Raw genomic sequence first — 24,152 nt, forward strand, 5'->3', positions numbered from 1 at the left:
GTGACTATGGGGAAATAATTGACTCTCCTTTAGCCTCAGTTTTCTTGCCTGTAACTGAAGAAGTTAACACCTGCCTCTCAAATACATAAAACAGTTAGCAGAGCATCTAGCACTTGGTAAGTGTTAAATTACAGCTAAAAATAAAAACCCTCCAAAAAGAGAGGTTTAGCTAACACGGTGCAGAGCAGTAAAATGCAGAGCCACTGATCATCCACAAATCACTTAAGAGGGCTATATGCTCTCCTGGTAGGTTACCTAGCACAATGATAAATCTGAGCTAAAGACAAATAAAAGCATAGGCAACAATGGTTCAAGAAGTATTGTTCTTACCAAATATTATTATGCATGGTAATTATTTTAACACATAGCACTCAAACATTTCAAAGACATTCTTTATGTCCTAGAAAAATCAAGACAAACTGGTAATATGTCTTCCAAAAAAATATTTAGCAACAAAAGGGCTTGGGTGCAATGGTCAATCCTTATATTTACAATAGTCAAAGGAGGAAAAAATGCACTTTTATGAAAACAGCATATTCTAGTCTTTGAAATGTCTCGAAACATTAAATAAAGATCACATTAAGAATGTTTCTAAAAATTCTTTTCTATGTTCTCATCAAGAACAATGACAACAAGCTTGAGGCAATGTTATATTGGATATGTATATTAAAATCAATGTGTTCAAAACCAAGAAGTTGTCCACAGATCTGCTTGGGAACAGATTTAGAGACAAGTCACTCAATATTTTTAAAACTACTACAGGAAGCAAAATCTCATAGCTTAAGTGAGTGAAAACTATGTTCTACACTCAAGCATAGTAGAGCACAGGGGAAGGGTTATTGCTCTATCTAAAGCAAATTCAATTTGGTTTGTGGTTTGTATTCTTGCTATTTTAGGCAACTGGCAACAGAAAAGTATTTCTCCCAAGGATAAAATCATGTAGAAAAGTGCTGGCAACCTTTGAGGTATTAAAGACCTGATAATCTCCACTATTCTATATTCTATCTGCAGCCTTCAGTACAAGGTACAAGCCCTAAAGGATAAGATCCTTTAGTTAAGTAACAGCCAAGTGTAAGATAATCACTATTAAAAAAAAAAAAAAAGCGCAGTTTCAAAGATATTTAAGGAAGAAATAATACTAATCCTACATCAATTCTTCTAAAAACACAAGGGAAAGAAACACTTCCCAACTCATCTTATGAGGCCAGATTATCCTAATAACAAAACTAGACAAGGACATTACAAGAAATGGAAAAAGCAAAACAAACCCCGAACAATACCCCTAATGAACACAGATACTACAATTCTACAGAACTAGAGTATCAGCAAATTGAATCAAAACATATACAAAGGATAATACATCATGATTCAATGGAATTTTTCCCAAAGCACAAGGTTGGTTTAACATCTGAAAAGTCAATCAATGTAATTCACCATATTAACAAGACTAAAAAAGAAAAATCATGTGGTAATCTCAATAGATGCAGAAAAAGCATTTGACAAAATACAATATCCATTCATGATAAAAATTCTCAGAAACCAGAAATAGAGGAAACTTCCCTTGAAGGGTATCTTGATAAAGGACAGCTATGAAAAACCTACGCTAAGAACACACTTAATGGTAAAAGAGTGAATGCCTGCTCCCTAGGCTTGGAGAAAAGGCAAAGATGTCTGCTCTCATTACTATATTCAACATTTAACTGGTGGTCCTAATTGAAAAGGAAGAAGGAGAATTAACTCTACTCACAGATAACATGATTGTCCACATAGAAAATTCTAAGAATTTTTCAAAAAGCTACCAGAATAAATGAATTTAGCAAGGTTACAAAACAGAGTATCATATACCCAAATCAATTATTCTATGACTCAAGAAACAAACAACTAGAAATCAACATTAAAGATAGTACCAATGTAATAGTATCAAAAATGTAAAATAGAGATAATTTAAGAAAATATGTGCAAGACCTATACACTGAAAACTAACATGGTTGAGAGAAATAAAGAAGACCTAAACAAATGGAGGCATACCATGTTCATGGATGAAAATACTCAGTATTATTAAGATGTCAATTCCTAATACCAGACTGACCTATATTCAACACAATCCCCATCCCAATCTCATTACAAATATCCTTTTTGTAGAAATTGACAAGGTGATTTTAAAATGTATACAGAAATACCAAAGACCTCAAGACTTACTACAAAAATTTACCATTTTGTATTGTTATAAGGATAAACATAAAGACCAATGGAACACAACAAGACAGTCCAGAAACAGACCCAGACATGCATACTCAGTGGATTTTTGACAAAGGTGCCAATGTAAGTGAATAGGGAAAAACTAGTCTTTTGACCACTGCTAACCATTTTCAAAAAATGGTGCCCCAACAATTGGATATCCATAGGGAAAAAAAAGTAGGTCTTAACCTTTACCTCACGCATACACAAAAAATTAATAGAAAAATTAACTTGAAATAGTTCATAGACCTAAATGTACAAGCCAAAACTATAAATCTTTGAGACTTAATTTAGGCATATTTTCTTAGGACACAAAAAGCATGAACCATAAAGGGGGGGAAAAAAAGATAAATATAACTTAATCAAAATTAAAAACATTTGCTCTTTGAAATATAATACTAAGAAAATGAAAATGTAAGCCTCAGACTAGGATAACTGTTATACCCACATATTCAAGGACTTGTACCCAGAATATACATAGAACTCTTGTAATCAATAGTAAGGGAAACAACCTGATTAAAAAACAATGGGTATAAGATTTGACAGACATTTCACCTAAGAAGATACATGAATAGCAAATGAGCATCTGAAAAGTTGCTCAACATAATTAATCATTAGAAAAATGCAAAATAAAACTAGAGTGAGATGCTATTACATATGCACTAGAATGGCTAAACCTAAAGAGAAACACAAATACCAAATACCAAGTGTTGAAGGGAATGCAAAACAACTGGAAATCTCATATACTGCTGGTGGGAGCTCAAAATGGTATAGCCATTTTGGTAAACAGTTTGACAGTTTCTTAAAAAGTTAAACATATACTTACCAATAACCCCACAATTCCACTCCTCAGTATGACAAAACATATGTCCACGAAAAACCATGCAGACAAATATTCACAGCAGTTTAATTTGTAATAGCCCAAACCTGAAAACTGCTCAAATGGCCATCAACCGATTAATGGATAAACGAATTTTGTTATATCCATTCTATTACCTAGTATACAACATTTAAAACTTAAGAACTATGGATACATATAACAACACTAATGAAGTTACAAAAAGAAAGAAGTGAGACATACAAAAAAGGTATGTATTGTATGATTCCAGTCACATAACACTCTAGAAAATGCAAAACTATACTGACAGAATGCAGATCTGTGGTTGGCAGGGACTTGCAGTGAGTGGGGTGAGGTATGTGACTGCAAAGAGGCAGGAAGGAACTTGATGAAATACCAAAAATGTTCTATCTCCTGATTTTGGTTATACCACTGTATAAATTTGGTACAATTCAGAGAACTCTCCTCTTACTTAAATTTTATCTAAATAAAAGTGATTAAAAATAAAGGAAAAAAACACATTTCCCCTGCATACCTCAAATTTATTTTGTAGGATCAAATGATATAGTCAAATTTAGCTGAAGTTGACACATGGTGATATTAAAAGCTTTCTTAAAGGCCGTAAGAATCTGAATGACTGTTGAACAATTTTACAGACCTCTCAGATATCACCACCCTCAAACTTGATTAGTTTGGTTAGTTCAAGCTTCAGTTCCTTACCTAATTAAAGTTAGTAACTACACACTGCTAAATCTAGTATGTCTTCCTGACAGAACAAATTATTTGTAGCAACTGAGGTCAAATCCTTCAATTTAAGATCTATCATTGAGTAAACGTCAGGAGTTAACAGGATAATTCCTTAATGCATAAAAGACCGTATCTATAGTTTACAAAATATGGTATTTATCCCTTCATAGCTTTCTTCTGCAGGAAATTATTTATAATATTGCCTGATGACTCACATGCACTACAGCTGAACTTTAGACTTTGCTATTTTATCAGACACAGATACCTTCTGACTTATTTACTAGAGTATTCTGTCATTTATCCCTGTTGCTTTTTTTTTAATATAAGGAAAATTAACTTACGTTAAGTAAGAAACAGTTCCTAAAACTGCTGAAGGAATATTATACCTCAAGTAAATATTTTTCTCCACAATCTTAAGAAACAAGAATTAGGGAGAAGCAAAAATGAAAATTACTAACTGGGGAAAAAACCACATCTGTGTCTAACCTTTTAAAGTCACTTTTATCAAAGCTTATGGTGGAATAAAAATTTTTTAAATATAGTTTCTACTTTAAATACAGGTGGAGGAAAAATCTTGTTCTTACTTGCAAACCAACCTTCATAACTTTGACACTAAAAATGTACAGTCCTATACACTGTATTTGAGATGATGAAAGCCCTGGTAGAACAATGAATTTCAAGAATTTCAAGAACTGTAGCAAACTGATTTTCTAACAACTGAAGTATTCTCTGAAATTATTTTCACCCCAATTTTTCACTTAGCTATCACCAAAGTTAAGAAAATGTGGGTATTCAGATATAGAGGCTGGACTTTTTCTCTAGGAAAAGAAAAACGTAAACTTATGTGTTGTGTTTACAAGAAAATACTTTGCCAGCAAGTTGCAGAAGATAGAAGAAAATGAGATAAAAAAGTAAGAATTTTTTGAACCACAGGACAACATCTGTTCTTATTCTCTAGAGGCTACAAAACAAGAGAAAATCCTAAAGGCACTCTGCAAAAATATTTATATTGTTGGTAACTGAAGTCCATTCAAAGATCTGAAAAGAAGTTTTCTCCTAAAAAACAAAAACTCTAAACTTTTTCAATTTGGAGACAGAAGTTAAATCTCCAATATAGAAATTTACCTTTTGTAGACAGATAATTGCCTTCAAACTGGAGATCTATCTAAAACTAGTGAAATTCATTACACAGGAACTGATAAAATCTTGTTAAATGAGCCTGACAATTAATTATATTTGGTTGTATGACAAGAGGACAATACTACAGTCTGTGATATATGCCCTACCAACATTATAGTAACTTTATTCATAATGGCCAAAACTTGAGAGGCAACCAAGATGTCCCTCAGTAGTGAATGGCAGAATAAACTATGTTATGTCCAGACAATGGAATATTATTTAGCACCAAAAAGAAATGAGCTATCAAGTCATGAAAAGACATTTAAGGAATCTTAAAACCATATTACTAAGAGGAAGATGCCAACATGAAAAAGCTACATATTCTAGGGTAACATTCTGGAAAAGGCAAAACTATGGAGACAGTAAAAAGACAGTGGTTGCCAAGGGTTAGCAGCGAGGAAGGAAGGCAGAACACAGAGGATTTTTAGGAAGTGAAACTGTAGCATCATATTATGATACTGTAATGGTGGATACTTGTCATTATACATTTTTTAAAACCTCACAGAATGTACAAAACCATTTACAAAAACAATGTAAACTATGGACTTTTGGTGACAATAATGGTGTCAATATAGGTTTACACATGGTAACAAATGTAGCACTCTGGTGCTAGATGCTGATAGTAGGGAGGCTGTACATGCGTAGCGGGTAGGGAGTAAACAGGAACTCTGTACTTTCCACTCACTTTTGCTGTGAACCTAAAACTGCTCTAAAAAATGAAGTCTATTTTTAAAAAAGATATAATTGACACTTTAGTTGGTTTTTAATATCTGGTTTGAAGTTCTCTGCTTGGGGAGAGGATCAATATATACCTATCTTTGTAAAGAAATTATTATAATTAAATTGAATATGCAGTGTTTTCATTCTTCATTTTAAAGATAAATTTAAAAAAAGGGAAGTGATCTAAGTACAGTTGGAACATTTCTAAAACTGGTTCAGAGCTTCTCTTTACACAAATTCTTACATTTTGGGAATGAGATGGTAGATGCACACTGGTTAAATGAACTTTGTTTAAAAACAGAATAGAATTTGGGGCGCCTGGGTGGTTCAGCTGGTTGAGTGTCCAACTCCTGGTTTTGGCTCAGGTCCTGATCTTATGGGTCATGGGATCCAGCCCTGTGCTGGGTTCTGCGCTCAGCGGGAGTCTGCTTGGATATTCTCTCCCTCTGCCCCTTCCCCCACTCGCATGCTCTCTCTCTTTCAAATAAATAAATCTTTAAAAAACAAAAAACAGAATAGAATTTGATAACTCGAAAACATTCTTAGAAATATTTGGTCAAAGCCCCTCATCTTATAAATAAGGAAAATGAGGCTCAGAGAAGCTACATAATTCTTCCCAGGACCCCAAGGCTATTTAAGACAGAAGGACTAGAACTTCGGTATTCTAAAGTTTCATGGCTCCTTTTTCATTATAATATCATTCAAGAAAACAAAATTGTGTTAGATTTCTTAAAGTTCAGAGAAGTAATTTTTTTTTCCTTCTTCCATTTTAAGAGGATATGAATCCAATTAGTGTATTTTTTGGCTGATAAGCACTCACTCAAGCTCTGCCCACTTACTCATTTATTCTGCCTGCTTGATTTTTCCCAGAGGTCATTTAAAAAGAAAATCATGTTTTCGTAATTCTAAGAGCCAAAGAAAATGTTTTACCATGAAAGTGAATATAAAACCCATGTGTGGGTTATTACTAAAGCAAGGGCTATGCTCCCCATCCCACTATTGTTAGTCAGAATTTAGAATCCTGCTCTACCTCTAAGAGAGGTAAAAATCCACCCTTGGTGGGAGCAGCTGTGACTCTGTGAAAGCTGCTACAAATAACATGCTGGGAAATTCAGCAGGCACTGTTATTATATCCTGTTTATACTGTCATTTTTCCTATCAGTAGGATATTATTTATACAGACCCCACCCATGAACTTCTTGTTTATCTTATTATAGAAATCCTCCAAATCTATAAAAAGAAGTCTCTGTATTTGTTTCTGGAACAAGCACATGTGTTATAATTTTGCACCTCACTACACTTTATTTAGCATTTTCTTCTGTTATGCCTATTCTTTTTATCTCAAGGTTGATTTATTTCATTATTTCACATATTAGAGTTGAACTTAACTTTTTAAAAGACTCCATTATAGGACAGAGATTCTGGAGTGCCACATCTTAAACTTTATATCTGGGATAGATTTCATCAAGTAGATATTCTTCTAAGATACACTTGACTAATTTGTTTAAAGACAAAAACATGCCTATGTACTGAGATCAGGTACCCATAGTAAGTGAGTCCTAAATGCCTAGAAGGCTTCCTTACATAGGCTTCCTATGCCAAGTATGGCAATTATGAGGGCCAGGCTTTATACTGGTTCTCACCAACTCACTATTCTGTAGCTGGATCTCTTTTCTAGAATGAAAAGCCCTGTCCCTGAGTCTAGCTTGATGGCTGGATGGGCCGGGTGAAAATGTAACAGGATAATACATGAGAAATACATGAATTCACTAAGTTGATCAATGAGACAATGAAGCAATGTGGCTATAAATCATCTCACTCCCCTGCCTTATGTAAATAATTGAATTAAAGCAGATAAGAGTAAAATGGGATTCCTTAAGGGCAGAAACTCATGCAGCATTTGTTGAGCAAATAAATATTTCTGGAGAGGGAACATCACTGGACAAAGTCATATTGGATAAATTTTCATATGTATAGCTTGTGTTAGCTTCACTAAAATTCCCTTTACCCTACAAGACAGCGCTACAAGGCAGTTAGGTAAATATGAAATCTTCAGAGAGCATGTACAATGCTAGACTCTTTCAGGATGTATAAGAAAGATCACTGTATTTAAAGAACATTACTCTAAAATGCATAACTGAAATGAGGCTTAGTACCTAAGCGTGGTGAACTTAGTGTAACTGATTTCAGAAAAAAAGAGAGGTCTACAAGAGCTGCAGAGATCAGAGAAGTCAGAATGAGGATAATAACAGGTAACTTTGATAAACAGGATTTTATAAGGCTGAGATGAGAAGGGGAAAGGCATCCTAGGTACAAACGATTTGTAAGCATCCAAGTGAGGAGAATTCTGAAAATGGCAAGTACCTAAATTTAGCTAGGGAGAATACTGAATACAAGATGACAATAAAAAGGAGGCTGGAGTCAGACTATAAGGAGTTTCATTTTTCAGACAATGGAGAACTATCAAAGATATCTGATTATGAGAAAATGCACCCAAGCTTTTCGAGTAGGAATGAAGAAGAGGAAGAATAAGTTGGACTGAGGTTGAAATGGGGGATGAAGCTTTTAACAGTACCAAATACTATGGTTATAGCAGCAAAAGAAAGGTCTATGTGATAAACAGATAATAAATATGTAAAAATATTTTCAAAAACAGGAGATGGCATCATGATGACTCTTACTGAGTGGGACAATGTTAAAATTATGCCAATCCACTGAAGTTAATGTCAGGAACGCTTACCAATCTCCTAGAATAGTACTTCTCAAACCCAAAGTACCTGGGGATCTGATTAAAATTAAAATGCAAATTCTGTTTCAGTACATGTAGGATGGTACTCTGTATCTTTACATTTCTTTTTTTTTTTTTTTTTTTTTTAAAGATTTTATTTATTTATTTGAGACAGAGAGAATGAGAGAGAGAGAGAGAGTACATGAGAGGGGGGAGGGTCAGAGGGAGAAGCAGACTCCCTGCCGAGCAGGGAGCCCGATGCGGGACTCGATCCAGGGACTCCAGGATCATGACCTGAGCCGAAGGCAGCCGCTTAACCAACTGAGCCACCCAGGCGCCTGTATCTTTACATTTCTAACAAGCTCCAAATAATGCAAGATGCTGAAACATCTTTCAGTTTCCCTTTCCAAAAAGGCAATGCTACTATGTTTAATCCATTATGGTATAACTAGTCCTTTTAGATATTCCTAAGAAATTCCATTTAAAGGTATTTTATTATAATTTGCATCAAAGTCAGATGGGTTTCAAAAGCTATTATTTTAAAAGTCCAAGATGATTCAAGATTCAGAGTATTCAAGATCCCCAGAAATATTTCCACCTGGAAAAAAAAAAAATCAACTCTATAATACTGTTCTATAACATTACAATTTTGTTCTTTTTTGTAGGCTGGCAAAATAGAAGATACTATTGCTTCTAATCTTGGAGGCAAAGTAAGAGCCCTAAAAGACAACACTTCATCTTTTCATAGTGCACATCACTGGGTTTTGGTAAAACCCACTTAACTTGCCCCTATAGTGCCCTTAGCATATTCCTTAATCCTTGAAGATAAAGGTAAAAATTTATTTTAAATATTCTTTTGAAAATTACAAAAATTAAATTCACACATCATCCCCCTGTTTAAGATTTCTATATGGAAGGATATGCCTTTTATTAAAATCTTTTACCATGAACAGAGGCATCATTTATAAAAATATATTACTAGTGTTATATATTACACACACATACATGTATTAAGATTGGCTGACCTTAGATTCTTGGGATGAAATTTAAGACTTCTGAAGTCTCAAGTTTCATTTTTAACCATATTGATGGTCAATAACAACCTTTTAGGTAAATTAGCTTTAATATATATCAATGTCTAGAGAATAGAAATGGTATCTTAAAATTGGAAGGTACTATAATCAGATCCAACTATTTCATTGTAGAGGTAAGAAAGTGAGGTCCAGAAGCTAAAAAGCCCAAAGTCACATTAGCTGCTAATGGCATGTTAAAAAAGGGTGGGAGGAGGAAAAATATAATTTTCATATCTATTAATGTGCAACATACAACAATGTATCAACTACAAAATGTAGTTACAAGAGTTTCTGGTTCCTCTCATGACTAGGGTATAGTTGATTTTATTAAGGTCTTATAAACCATTGATACCCAAGAAAGGAAGACTACATACCAACAAAGAAGACATGCTACCCCAAAGTTTAGTAACTCTATAAAAAATGCAATCTGAATAGAGAATGATACATATACACCACATACTCAAGATGGGGCTGTGGTGGGGTGGGTAATGGGATGGGATATAAAGAACAAAGAGAAGACAATGATAACTCTTATCTTCTCAGTAATGGTTTGAGGAAAGCTTTCACATACAGAAAGGTGGTTAAAAAAAAAACAAAACTTCCTTTACTCTCATGAATCATTTTTTAATCGGTAAAATCAGGAATCAGGAGGACTGTAAAGCTTTTAAAAATATGAAATGTAAATAGCAGTTGGATGTGCATGTGTCATGAGCTCTGTCACAATGACAAAAAAACCAGAGAACCCTTTTTTAGCCATAAAATGGGAAATTTTGTGCTTATCACAAATGCTATAAAATTTACTAGCACAAGTAAAAAAAAAAAATCACTGGAGAAGTTCCATGATATCAGAGACAATGGGTTTTAAATCACAGGCATAATTATGCCTAAGTTGACAGGTCTGCACTGCAATGCAGAAATGCAAGCAATATTCCAACATCTGCACCAGAAGGCAGAGACTAGACATGATTCCAGAATAAAGGGCTCTTCAGCTCTTACCTGTTACCTGTGCAACAACTGCTTGGGAAATCCTCCGATTGGCAAGAAAGGCTTTGATTTCCTCTTTTATCACACTGCTGTCCCTCCTAACAAAAACAGAAGACAAGACCAACAATGTATGTTGAAGGTAGAAATCCTCATCTTTGCTAAGAAAGGTGAAGCAGAGAGGTGGGGAGAACATAGAAAGAAAGGACACAAAAATAAAGGTAAACAGACCAAGCTTGTGTGAAAATACAAAATTAAAACAAACCAAGAAACACCAAATATTCAAGTCCTAAAACATCACACCATCAGACAGACGCTTTAGTGAATACCACAGGAGATACAAGTCTCATACCAGAGGATGGTTAATCGCATGCTGTGTAAAATTCATATTAGGAACAAGGCTGCCATATGGTATATACTAAGTTTCATTACTGAGGAATGAATATACCTTACACAGACAGAAACCCTAGAAAAATAAATAGCAACAATAACAACAAAAATCAGTTGTGAGTAGATTGTGGGCTTGCAGGTTAACTCTATAACTACATAAATATTATGTTCAGTAATTTTAAAACCTTTGTTAAAGGAACAGAAATCATCATCATTCTTACAACTGCTAAAATATCAACCATTTTAAGAAATTTAATTTGCCTTCTTTTTCCTATTAAACCAAAAAAAATTTAAGTGGGATGAGGTGAATATATAATTTTAATATAAAAAAGGCACTTATTCATTTCCTATTATATGTAATATACAGAATATTTAAAACTATGTTATATTTTGTCCTTGAGACTACATATTATAGACCTAATTTTTCCTCCACTAGACAACAGCAAATTCTCAAAAGACTAGACATTCACTAGAATAACAATGAAAGGCAAGACTTCTATTTCTCCATCAGGACAAATACTTAAGTAAAACTTAAACTTAAACCCTTAAAACCAACCAATTTCTCTTTGAATGCTTTATGTTCAAAAGGATTACGTAAGTAAAGCACTGATTTTTCATCAAGCTCAAAAGTAACACAGAAGAGCAGTTAATTTATAATTTCATATAGGGTCAGCAAACTATGGCTAAATATGGTCTCCCATCTGTTTTTACACAACCTATGAGCTAAGAATGGTTTTCACAGATGAACACTTGCAATCATTACTTGGTGACAGAGAATACTAACTTTGAACATGAATTAAGCAAAGTATTATATCCTCCCCACCAAAAATTCTATTCTTCTCATTAGACCTATATTTTAAAAACTATATTCAATTACTATTATTCTATATTGAATTTTGTCAGTAAAAATTTGTGATCTTTTTGTTTTATCTTAGCTGTAAGTATGTGTATTATAACCTCAATTTTGCCTCTTGGCCACAAAGTGTAAAATGCTTACCATCTAGTCTTTTCCAGAAAAAGTTTGCTGACCCTTGATCTGAGACAAAGGGATCATGAAATCTTCACAAATCATGTTGTAAATGAACCACAAACTTCTTACCGGAGCTCAAGTTTCTTTAAAGATTATTTGAAGCAACAAAAGAAAAGATCCTATCCAAAAAGAATCAGCTGTGATTTGAATTAGAGCGGATATTTTAGCCCCTTGGTGAGGAGAGGCGATACATTCTCTTGGTGGATTCCATGTTCCCTTTCAGGAATTCTGGAAAGGGGCAGAGAAGCGATAGTAGGGACAACCTTCAATCTGAAGCTCTACAGTATATTCCTGATCTACTGGTTGGAAATCCTAATCAAAAAGATTCCTAGAGAAAGAAAATAGTCAGCTGCCTAAACCAATATTTAAAATTTCTCATACTCATCTAGATTCTTATCTAGATACCAGCTAGATTCTTTCCAAAACTTTCACTTGTTTATATTTGAAGTATTTCTTTGAAAAATATGCATTCTCATTTTATTTAAAAATTGTGTATCTGAAAGAAAAAGGCACAAATAAATACACTTTAAAGTCAAATAAAACAAACTGCTCAGTAAGATACAGGTAGTATAGGCCTAATGGCTCTTAAATATCCACCAATAATTAGCTGAGCAAGAGAGAACTTCAGCAGTATGAATTTCATTTGCTTTATGTAAATAAAACAACCAAATCATTCAGTTTCTGATACAACTTCAGAATTAATCTGAAAAAATTTAAATAAAGCACTGCATTGCAATATATAGAATATCCTTCTAGGAAAGTGAAAACCAAGTTTAAGAGAATATTTATTAAGGTTAAATAAAAAATGTGCTTTTGGGGAAAATGATTAAATGGTATTTTCTTGACTACTGATTTAAATTGGAATTTAAATCAATTTATCTTAAATCAAATTCACCTAGAGTAGACACTAAATCATAAAGAGGACATAACACTCAATTATTCCAATAGGAAATATCCAGTTTGGGAATTATTCACAGCTTTGCAGTATGATATTATCAAGGACTGCATTGAGACAGAAGGAACTTCAGAAAGTCTGCAAAATAGCAGTAATTCACTTACCCTCTCATAGACTATATTTTTAGATACTTGGCAAGTTTGTAAGTGTCCACGATGAGTAAAAAAAAATAATAACAAAACCTCTTTTGTCAGCTGCTTTACCAGAGAGAAGCTTTTTCAAATCGAAGAAAAACATAAGATTTAAAAAATAAGGTTATGCTTGGGCAAGTCATTTAATATAGCTGGACCCTGGTTTCATCATCTAGTAAAATGAGAACAATAAAACCCTCATCACAAGACTCTTAAAAATTTTTCTCCACACACTGAAATTAAATTTAAATGAAATATAGTATTAAATGTGTGCATATATGTGTGTGTATAATAAATAAAATAAAAAATTCTTCAATGTAAAAATTTTTGAAACTTTAGCATTCAATAAACAATGACTATTATTTTATAAAACCCCAGAAAGAATTCCAGGTAAAGAAGAAACAAATGATCTGCTGTAACTACCTATGACTGAAGTAAACATCTGCGTGAGGTACTTTAAGGCACCATGGAAAGATTTCTATGAAGTCAATTTAGACACAAGCAATGATGTGTCATCTAGTTATTTTCACTAGGTACACGTATCCCCTGCTTTCTGAAAGTTTGCATTACGCCACTCTGCTTTTATAAAAGACCAACATTAGTATGGTAACAGCATTTTTTTGTAAAAGTAAAAATCCCCTTCAGATTTCTTTCAGTTAGTGAAAACAGGTACTAATGGAGGCTTTCCTAAAAGTGAAGTGGTATAACTCAAGCTTTCAGAAAATACAGAAAATACAGAACCTGTATTTTCAAAATAGTAATGGTATTCAACTTTCACTTGTGTCCAGTTCTCTTGTGTATTTCAAAGACCTCCATTCTACAGGGTTAACTTGTTCTTTAAACTTTCAAATATCCCCCCTCATTCAGTCTCCTTTAACAAGTTGCCTCTCCTACTGTCCACATCGTAACTCTGTGAAATGACCAGTTTCTTGGTGTGAAAACTCCTTCGTTTACTCCAAATCTAATTTTCATATACTCTCCTACTACTTACTTTCTCCCTTTATTTGAAATTTTTCATCCTCTTTAAAAAGAATGAATCCCTTTTCTTCACTTTTTTTCTGAGTACTAATTTTTTCAAGTTTTTATTTTAATCACCCAGCACTCATCACAATTCACTTCTTATAAAATCTCACATTCCTCATGATTTGTATTCCTCAAGTCTTATGAAATTAAAGTGAAACACAAGTTGATCTTTCTTTGATTCCATAGCTTACTTCCAAGATAAGCTACCAGTCTATTTGCATCAGACCACTTAAAATCCATGTCATCTCCTCCTACCACCTTTTCCAAATCACAGCCATGTTGAATTCTTCTCTCTGGGTGCTTTCCACATGAAGATAAAATTCTTCCTTTCCATCCTCCATTACCATCATTTTTATAACATGCTAAACTTTCCATTGTTATCTACAGACCTTTCTTAATATCCAAATGAATTAATCAGTAATGCCTCTTTGTAGAATCACCCTTTCTTTAAGACACAATTTAACTGTCATCTATTCAGAGAAGTTCTCCCTGATCCTCACAGCTAAAAAAGATCTCCTTCTTCTAATAACTAACTTTATCATTTCAATTATACTACTCACATGCTAATATATTACATGCTATTCTATATTATAGTTGTTCTGATCTGGTCTTATCGCTCCTACTAGACTGAAATCTTTTAGCACAAAGATTGTGTCTTATTCATCACGGGGTTTGCATATAATAGAGCTTAATTTGTTCAATGAATGAACAAATTTGTAGTTGAAGATAAAAGGTTGTAAAATGGCAAACCTGATCTAGATAATTTAGAAAACAGCTCTAAATTCTTAATCTCAAACATGTTTAAGCTTCCCAAATCAGAATGGAAAAAGTTATTTATGCTAGCTCAAAATGGCAATCCTTCCATTTCTGGAACAAAGACTATTAAAGAGTACATGTTTAAAAGTTGTATGCTTTAAGATCTTCCATATTCTCTCAGTTGATATATACTACACATTCTTTAGGATTCCTTAAAGGCAGCCATCTATCTCAAAGACTTCCAGAGATGGAGCAATACCTACAAAGAGAGACTATATCACAGATGGGAAAATACAATTACATACAAATTCTTTAACTTTTGAATAAGAACCTGCTCCCTTTCATTTCTACTCAGGGAGATAAAGCATAATTTAAAATTTTTAAAAGAAAAGCTACTCTATATGTATACACAACATTGTAACTGAACTTAGGAAATACTTATCCCTAAATCACCGATTGTTAAGGATCTAGTTAAGCATTCGGAATAAAGTCCTGGATCTTATATAAAATACAAACAGTCATAAAATTTAGTACATGGGTAGTTAAGAATAACAACTTAATACATGGCATTGTTTATGAATTCCTGATAAGCCTCATTTCAACTGTTATTTTATAATATATACATGAAAGAACAGATCTACACTATAATATTAACAAATGTATATATATACCGATATATAAATATGTATGTTAATAGATGCATTTTAAAAATACTAATATGTGAAATGGGTTTTCATTCTAGCTCTTGGCTTTAAAGTCCTTCCTAAAATGTTATATATTCAATAATTTGTTGAGAACCCACTATCTGGTTTCTTTTTTTTTCACCCCAATCAATTAAAAAATGGGAAAAGTAGCAGTTTCTCTCTTTCTGATTCTTTCTTAAGTTGATCAGGTGTACAGTTATAAGTTAATTTCTTTTTTTTTTTAAGATTTTATTTATTCATTTGACAGAGATAGATACAGCGAGAGAGGGAACACGAGCAGGGGGAGTGGGAGAGGGAGAAGCAGGCTTCCCGCAGAGCGAGGAGCCGGATGCGGGGCTTGATCCCAGGACCCTGGGATCATGACCTGAGCCGAAGGCAGATGCTTAACGACTGAGCCACCCAGGCGCCCCTATAAGTTAATATCTATAAAAAATTTCCTTTGTGTACCTTGAAATTAGTAGGTGTTAAGTCTATGAACTCAATGGGTTATGTGATTTGAAAAATATTAACTTATGATTGAGTGCTATGGAGCATGCAAGATATGACTTATATATGATTATCTAGAAAAGGAGGCAGGAAGGCATTCAGGTACCCATTCTCCCCACTTACAGCCCACCAAATCTAACCCACTACAATATCATAGTGTTGAGTGATTAGAGAGGGCAGTACAGTCCTATGTGGCACAGGATACTCAGAAAAATTCACTGCTCAAAAATTTCTCTAACATTCTACCAAATAAAAATTCATCTGGTTAGTAACTGATTTGAAGTGGCAAATACCATGTGACGGTAGAGGGAGGGAGGAACAACAGCCCATTAAGGCATTCACAACTTTCACTTGTGTTACATCAACCACTGTTCTTAAAATCTTATTGAAATCTACAGACATGAAAAACTTATTTACAGAGGCAACAGATACCAGAGACATGGTAATAAAGACATAGGTTAGAATTCAGGCTCTGCCACTTAATATTTAAAATTTCTTGGGTCAGTTATTTAAATTTTATGAATCTCAATTTCTCTGCTGTACCTCATACACAGCATGGTTATAATGATTAAAAGTGAGAACAGTCATGCAATAAACTTCTCCCTCTGACCTAAGGATTGTTATTACGTGCAAACTTGAGAAAAATAAGAGGTGGGCACAAAGGAGGAATGCAGGTGTGGGTGAGGACACAATGGCAGAGAACCACAGAGAGCCAGAAGGTTCAATGAGACCCTTAGATGATGAGAGAACCGAAGTAGCAGTTCATAGAAAGAAGCAGAGAATAGGGTAAAGATAAAGTATCTTAACTATGCAACAAGTGGCAGTAAATTAAATGCTGGTAACAATGCAAAAACATGTATATTTTTAATGATAAAACTTGAATGTGTGTTAATTGTGGGATTTAACTACAAATCCTAATCATTGCTAAATAGGTTTTCTGTTTATTTTGAGAACATAGTTGTTGTATTACAACATTATGCCAATGTAAAAGCTAGTAGTTATCTTTTTAGACCCTTGTACAAATTTTAGACCTTGGCCAATCTTCAGAGCCTTTTGTTAACAAGAAAGTTTCCCCAAATTTTGTGGTAGTCTAATACACATTTGGGAATTAATTGTTATGTTAAAAGCTTATTAAAATTGATTAATGACAGCAACAGTATAAATTTTATTGTTGATTCCTCTCTACTCAGGATAATTAAAAGCTAACCTTGTCATATTTCAATGACTTAAGTAACTTCTACTTGCTGCAATGGTTCTCCCTCTCAATCATGACAATGATACACATGTTAAATTCAAAAGGAACATCTAAACTGTGGCCAGCTGCTTTAACAAGTGAAAATGAATTCAAAACCAAACTGATCTCTTATATTTTTAAGTTTTTTTTTTTTTTTAAGTTTATTTATTTATTTGACAGACACACAGCAAGAGAGAAAACACAAGCAGGGGGAGTGGAAGTAACAGGGCTCTATGGCTGCTCTATGAAACTATTCATTACAGGAATTACATTGGAATCTAGATGCAATAGTCCATTTAGTTCACAATTCCATATAAGGCAGTGCTACCCTAAAAATAAAGTCGGGACAGTTTATTTAAAAGATTTTACCACTGTGTTACTATAGAATAGATCTTCCATATGCAATATTAAGTCACCATTATACTATCTTTAGTCTTAAAATCCTTAGGAAGAACTATAACTCATAATTATAGGTTCTAACTTTATTCTGACAAATTTGTGCTACAGCTTCTTTATCTACTGTAACTAATCTATCTGCAGGCTTTCCTCCTACTACAGTAGTGATAATCTATTGAAAATAATGCTTTTATCATGTCTATTCCTACAGACCTGTAAAAAATCCTTAATTCCAATCAAATTAAACATAAACTACTTGTGTGGAACTCAAATCTTCCCAAACCTGTACTGCATCCTAATATAATATTCTTATTACCATAGTCTAGCCCATGCAACCTTTATAAAACTAAATATGCCTTGCCTTCTCTACCTTTTACTATTCCCTTAACTTTAAATAAAGTTCCTATATTTCAAAACAAAAGCTATCCTTTTAGATTTAGCTCAAATTCATCCATTCACTTAACACATTAAACCCTTAGCATGTGCCAAGGACAATTCTAGATCCTGGAAACAATATTCAAAAACACATGATTACTGGCCTCAGAGTGTTCCAGGTCCAGTGTGAAGCCCTTCCTAATTACCTCTTTTGAAAGTGGACTTCTTTTCTCAGTGTTTTAAACAACAAAGGTTTACACTTACCTTGTAATAGATAATATATATATGTGTGTATGTGTGTGTGTGTGTGTGTGGCATCTATTAAATTAGAACTTTTAGCTTCTTAGGGGTAGAAACCATGTCTATTTTTCTTCCTAAGAACACAGCTTTTTATATAATAGGTGCTCAAAATTATTTTGTTGTGGTATGTTAGAGTGAAAAACTAAGTGTACAAATTCTGTATCATGATAAAATCATCTTTTCTCAGAAAACTCTAAGGATTAGAATGTGTTAACAATTCAGAAAATTCAGATGTTAGCAATTAGTACTATAAAGAGAAGGCTAACTTCTGCTTTGATAAACAGAATGGAAAAGGCTTATCAGGCAGCAAAGAGGGCTAAGGTAGAGAAGACAAAATTTGAATTAAAATCATAAAATTTGAAAATATTTTCTTTCATCTCCAAGGGGAGGAGGGGGAAATCATAGTTCCTATAGGTAAGTAGCTGAAATACAGTATATTACTCAAAACCAATCTAAGAACATAGACATTTTGGGGACTCTTGAGTAAGCAAAAGAACTAACCTCATTAATTCCTCCACTTTATCATCTACATCTAGGTCCTCTTCTGAGGCTTCAAAACTGTAAGACCTCTGACCCATGCTGTTTGCATGGTAGCGAGTGGGTGACATCTTTCCATTGGATGTGGATAATCGCTCATTATTCTCCCTCCCATTTTGATTGGTAGTGCAAGGCTGTGGGGAGGTATCATAACTGTTGCTAGGAGATGGGGACATTCCAGAATGCTGGGTCTGTGTGGAAGCTGTAGCTGTAGAGGAAGATGCTGGAACATTGTTGGTACTATTTCCATAAGAACTTCCTCCATAGCTGGACCTTCTTCCAAACTTGTCACTATGCTCTTGATCAAGACGGTCCAAAGTTTCCAAGGCATGGAGAATTTCATGTTTAGTCATTCCAGTACGCCGAAGGCGCTGAAGGAGATCTATCTGCTCTATGGTAAATCTGGGTTCATCTGTATAGTGAGACATGGTTTCCAGCAAACTAAAAAAAAAAAAAAAAAATCCTTTTATTTACAACATGTATCAAAGAACATATCATTATAGAGAATGCTCAGGAGATGATGCAAAATATTTCTACATCAATTTCTTTACTGAAATTGATTAACACATTATTATTATAACAGTTATTATCACTCCATGCTAAAATGTTTTTTGTCATGGCAAATGGATTGGTACAGTTACTGAGTTTATTAGCAGATGGATATTAGGTGTAACACAAAACCCAATTTCATATGGCATACAATTTACACTTTCCTCAATTTGGTAAATATCTGAACCAAAATTTCAGTTATGGCAATAATACCAAACAACAGATTACATACATACACTTTTAATCCTAGCCCATTTGTGATTATTCACAGGTGTTTTTTCCATCTCAAATTCATTACTCTACATTAGAGTACTATTAATGAAAAGTTGTTGTGAAAACAGTTTGTATTATCTTGTTTTAATAAATATCAGCAAAACTGACCTAGGAAGTCTGTATCTTCATTTAGTGTAAACAAATGACTTGGTAAGGTAAGCTCAGGCAAATACTAATAACCAGCAAAAATTTAAATGGAAAAGTAAGAAGGTACATAAAAAAACTTATTAAGCACCATTTCACCCACCACTTAGCAATTTTGTTTAGTATCTCATCTCTGTAATGCATTCTCTCTTAATAGTTATCCCGAGAAATGGATCTTTCATGGTTGCAGCCAAACTATTCATTTTTCTTGGGAAATTGCTTCCACATTATGTTTCCTTTAACTAACACAAGAAACTGTAGCAAGCCAGAAAATGTCAGAGTCATAACAATATTAAGTTTAAGCAAATTATCAAATTTAAAAGTTCTCACTACTTGAATTCCTTTCTTAATAAAACCTGACTTTCCTAATTTAAGATTTTTTTAAAGATTTTTTTTATAGTTCTAGTGCCAAATAGGATGCATGGCATACAGTAGGCTCTTAATAAATGTTTGATAACGGAAATAAATGTCAAGGAATTTTCTCATCCTTTACAGGTAAACATCTGTTCTGGGCCAGTTCCCCACAGCTGTTCAAAGTCTGTTTCTTCATCCCTCTATACTAAAAATTTACTGAACATTCACTTCTAGGCAGGCATTGGGCAAGAGTTTCATAGAATGTAATTTCATCTGATCCTCACAACAAAGTCCTATGGCAGACTTTTAAAATCTTATATTGACTGATCATTGAGGAAACTAAGTCTCAGAGTGGTTCTGTACCTTGCAAAAAGTCTGATTAAGAGTAGAAAAAAGATTTAAACCTAGATCTTACTGACTCCAAAATCATATATTATTCTGCTTTCCAACACATAGCAGGACTTACTGGAATCCTATGATTTGGGATATAGGCTGTTGAACTCTTAAGTCTCCAGTTAAAACCACTTGGATAGGGGGCGCCTAGGTGGCTCAGTCAGTTGAGCAGCTGCCTTCGGCTCAGGTCATGATGCCAGGGTCCTGGGATGGAGCCCCACATCAGGCTCCTTGCTCAGCGGGGAGCCTGCTTCTCCCCTGCCTGCCGGTCCCCCTCTTGTGCTTGCTCTCTGTCTCTCTCTCTCGTTCTCTCTGTGTCAAATAAATAAATAAATAATCTTAAAAAAAAAAAAAACACTTAGATAAAACCACTCTACTGATGGACTAGAGGTCCTAGTAATAGGTTTTTAAATTTAAACCTTTGCTCCACCTGGAATTTATATTTACTTAATGAGTGTGAAAGGATTTGAGCTTTATTTTTTCCCAAATGCATAGGTGGCTGTCCAATATGCTTTACTGAGTAATAGGTCTCTTCTCCTCTAATCTGAAATACAACCTTTTTCATATACAAAATTTCCACACAAATCTCTATCTACCTTTGGATTCTCTACTCTGTTCCACTGATTTTGTCTTTCAAATCCTTCTAAAAATAAGCAGGCAGAAATCTAGAATTTTTATGTGAAATCACTCTACTTTTAGAGACAGGCTAATTAAAAATAAAACAAACACATTTTGTGGACCACAAATAACATGCTGCAAGCCATTTGTGTCACAGGTCGCAGTGTCTGCCTTAGACTTGTATGTTATCTTCCGCTGTCTTCCAATACTCACTGTGACAAGCTATCCATGATACAAGTCCTATTTTCATGATTATTACATTCTTTCTTGATTGCCTGGGTTTTTCCTCCAACATTTTATAATGAAAAACATTAAACATACACAAAAATTAAAAGAAATTTGCAGTGAACACTCACATACTAACCATCTATATTTTACTGTTAACATTTTATTTGCTTTATAACTTAACTATCCCTTCCCTTATGTAGCCATACCTATATTCATCTTATTTTTTATGCATTTTAAAATCAGTTACAGACATCTGTACACTTTCTCCTATATACTTCCACATGCATTGCATTAATTAGAACCCAGTATTTGTTCAGGTTTTTTCTTTTGAGGTAAAATTTACATAAAAGAAAATACACAAGTCTTATGTTTACCATTCTATGACTTTTGAGAAGTACATGCTGTAAAAAAGAAATACATAACCTGTGAAAATGCCTGTGAAGATACAGAATATAACTAACATCCCAAGAAGTGCCCCCTTCCCAGTTAATCCTTGGCCCCTTCTCTCACAGGGAACCACTGCTCAGATTTTTCCCATCACAGATAAGTTTTCCCTGTTCTAGAACTTTACATAAATGGAATTTCTATGTACTCTTTTCACTCAGCATAAAGTTTTTGAGATTCATGTCCAATGTAGTGTGTATCAGCAGTTTGTTCCTTTTTATTGTTGAGTAGTACTTCGTTATAGGAATATACTACATGTTTGTTTATCCATCCTATTTTAGACACATAGACTGTTTCCAATCATTAGCTATTCTAACTGCTTTGGCTATGGGGCACCTGGGTGGCTCAGTCAGTTAAACGTCTGACTCTTGGTTTTGGCTCAGGTCATGATCTCATGGGTCGTGGGGTCAAGCCTTGTGTGAGTCTCCTGGCTCAGCAAGGAGTCTGCTTGAATATTCTCTCCCTGTGCCCCTCTCCCAGCTCACGAGCTCGTACTCTCTCTCACTCAAACAAATAAATCTTTAAAGGCTTTGGATATTACAACTGTACTTTACTACTTGTTAGCTTAATATATCCCCCTCCCTAATATATCATCATCTAGTTGGGAGAGAAGAGAAAACTGCAACCAGAGTAACTCATTTATTTTTTTCTCCTGACCAATTTTAAAAGAACAATATACCTGGCTTCACATAAATGATCTATTATTAAAATGTTATGCAGTGTTGGTAATGTTCTGTGTTCTATGCTAGTTATATTACACTGGTATATACAGTGTGAATATCCACCAAGTAGTGACTACTGATTTGTGCATTTTCAGTAGGTATATTAGGCTTAAATAAAGTTTGTTGAAAGAGCTATGTGAACATTTTCCAAGTGGCTTATAAGAGACACTTAATACTTTAGTTTCTGCTATAACCCTTAGCCATTTGTCTGCTCTATCAGTGTTTAGCAATGTATTAAACCCTAATCCTAGGAACTTCTCTTTAAAAGCAGATGCCAAATGACACAAACAAATGGAAATATATTCCATGCTCATGGATTGTAAAAACCAATACTGTTAAAATGTCCATACTACCCAAAGCAATCTATAGATTTAATGCAATCCCTATCAAAACACTAACAGCATTTTTCACAAAACTAGAGCAAATACTCCTAAAATTTGTATGGAACCACAGATGACCCAAATAGCCAAAACAATCTGGAAAAAAGAAGAACTAAACTGGAGGTATCACCATCCCAGATTTCAAGATATACTACAAATCACTAGTAATCAAAACAGTATGGTACTGGCACAGAAATAAACACAGAGATCAATAGAACAGAACAGAAAGCTCAGAAATAATCCCATGATTATGTGGTTAATCAATCTTTGACAAAGGAGGCAAGAATATGCAATAGGAAAAAATCTCTTCAACAAATGGTGTTGGGAAAACTGAACAACTACATGCAAATGAGCGAAACTGGACCACTTCCTTATACCATACACAAAAGTAAACTCAAAATGGATTAAGGACCTAAATGTGAGACCTGAAACCATAAAAATCCTAGAAGAGAGCACAGACAGTAGTGTCTCTGACACTGGCCATGACAACACCTTTCTAGATATGTCTCCTGAGGCAAGGGAAACAAAAACAAAAATAAACAATTGGGACTACATCAAAATAAAAAGCTTCTGCACAGCAAAAGAAACAACAAAACTAAAAGACAACCTACTAAATGGGAGAAGAGATTTGCAAATGATATACCCAATAAAGGGTCAGTATCCAAAATATATAAAGAATTTATACAACTTAACACCAAAAAACCCAAATAATCCAATTTAAAAATGGGCAGAGGACTTGAATAGACATTTTTCTAAAGAAGACATATAGATGGCCAACAGACACATGAAAAGATGTTCAACATCACTCATCATCAAGGAAATGCAAATCAAAACTACAATGAGATATCACCTCACACCTGTCAGAATGGCTAACGTCAAAAACACAAGAAACAAGAAGTATTGGTGAGGATGTGGAGAAAAAGGAACTCATGTGCACTGTTGGTGAGAATGCAAACTGGTGCAGCCACTGTGGAAAATAGTATGGAGGTGCCTCAAAAAATTAAAAATAGAACTATCCTATGATCCAGTAATTCCACTACTGGGTATTTACCCAAAGAAAATGAAAACACTAATTCAAAAAGATAGATGCACCCCTATGTTTACTGCAACATTATTAATAGCCAAATTATGGAAGCAGCCCAAATGTCCACTGTTAGATGAATGGATAAAGAAGATGTAGTATATATGTGTGTGTGTGTGTGTGTGTGTGTGTGTGTGTGTGTGTG

At 34.1% G+C, this 24,152-nt stretch overlaps 1 protein-coding gene across 12 annotated transcripts in view; it reads right to left on the reverse strand.

Moving 5' to 3' along the window:
* HMBOX1 (homeobox containing 1) overlaps positions 1-24,152 on the reverse strand; it is a 194,110-nt gene that overhangs the window by 82,580 nt on the left and 87,378 nt on the right. For 9 of the 12 annotated variants that reach the window (XM_078069466.1, XM_078069460.1, XM_078069465.1 and 6 more), the window contains exons 3-4: positions 18,786-19,262; positions 10,520-10,605 (exon numbers count right to left, since the gene is read on the reverse strand). In XM_078069466.1, the coding sequence (XP_077925592.1) occupies positions 10,520-10,605; positions 18,786-19,262 (563 nt within the window). Of the gene's footprint in view, positions 1-10,519; positions 10,606-18,785; positions 19,263-20,607; positions 20,847-24,152 lie in introns of all 12 variants that reach the window. The other 3 variants (XM_078069463.1, XM_078069461.1, XM_078069462.1) reach the window with 1 other exon arrangement.

The sequence above is a fragment of the Halichoerus grypus genome, chromosome 3 (assembly GCF_964656455.1).
Source record: "Halichoerus grypus chromosome 3, mHalGry1.hap1.1, whole genome shotgun sequence".
Classification (NCBI taxonomy): Eukaryota; Metazoa; Chordata; class Mammalia; order Carnivora; family Phocidae; genus Halichoerus; species Halichoerus grypus.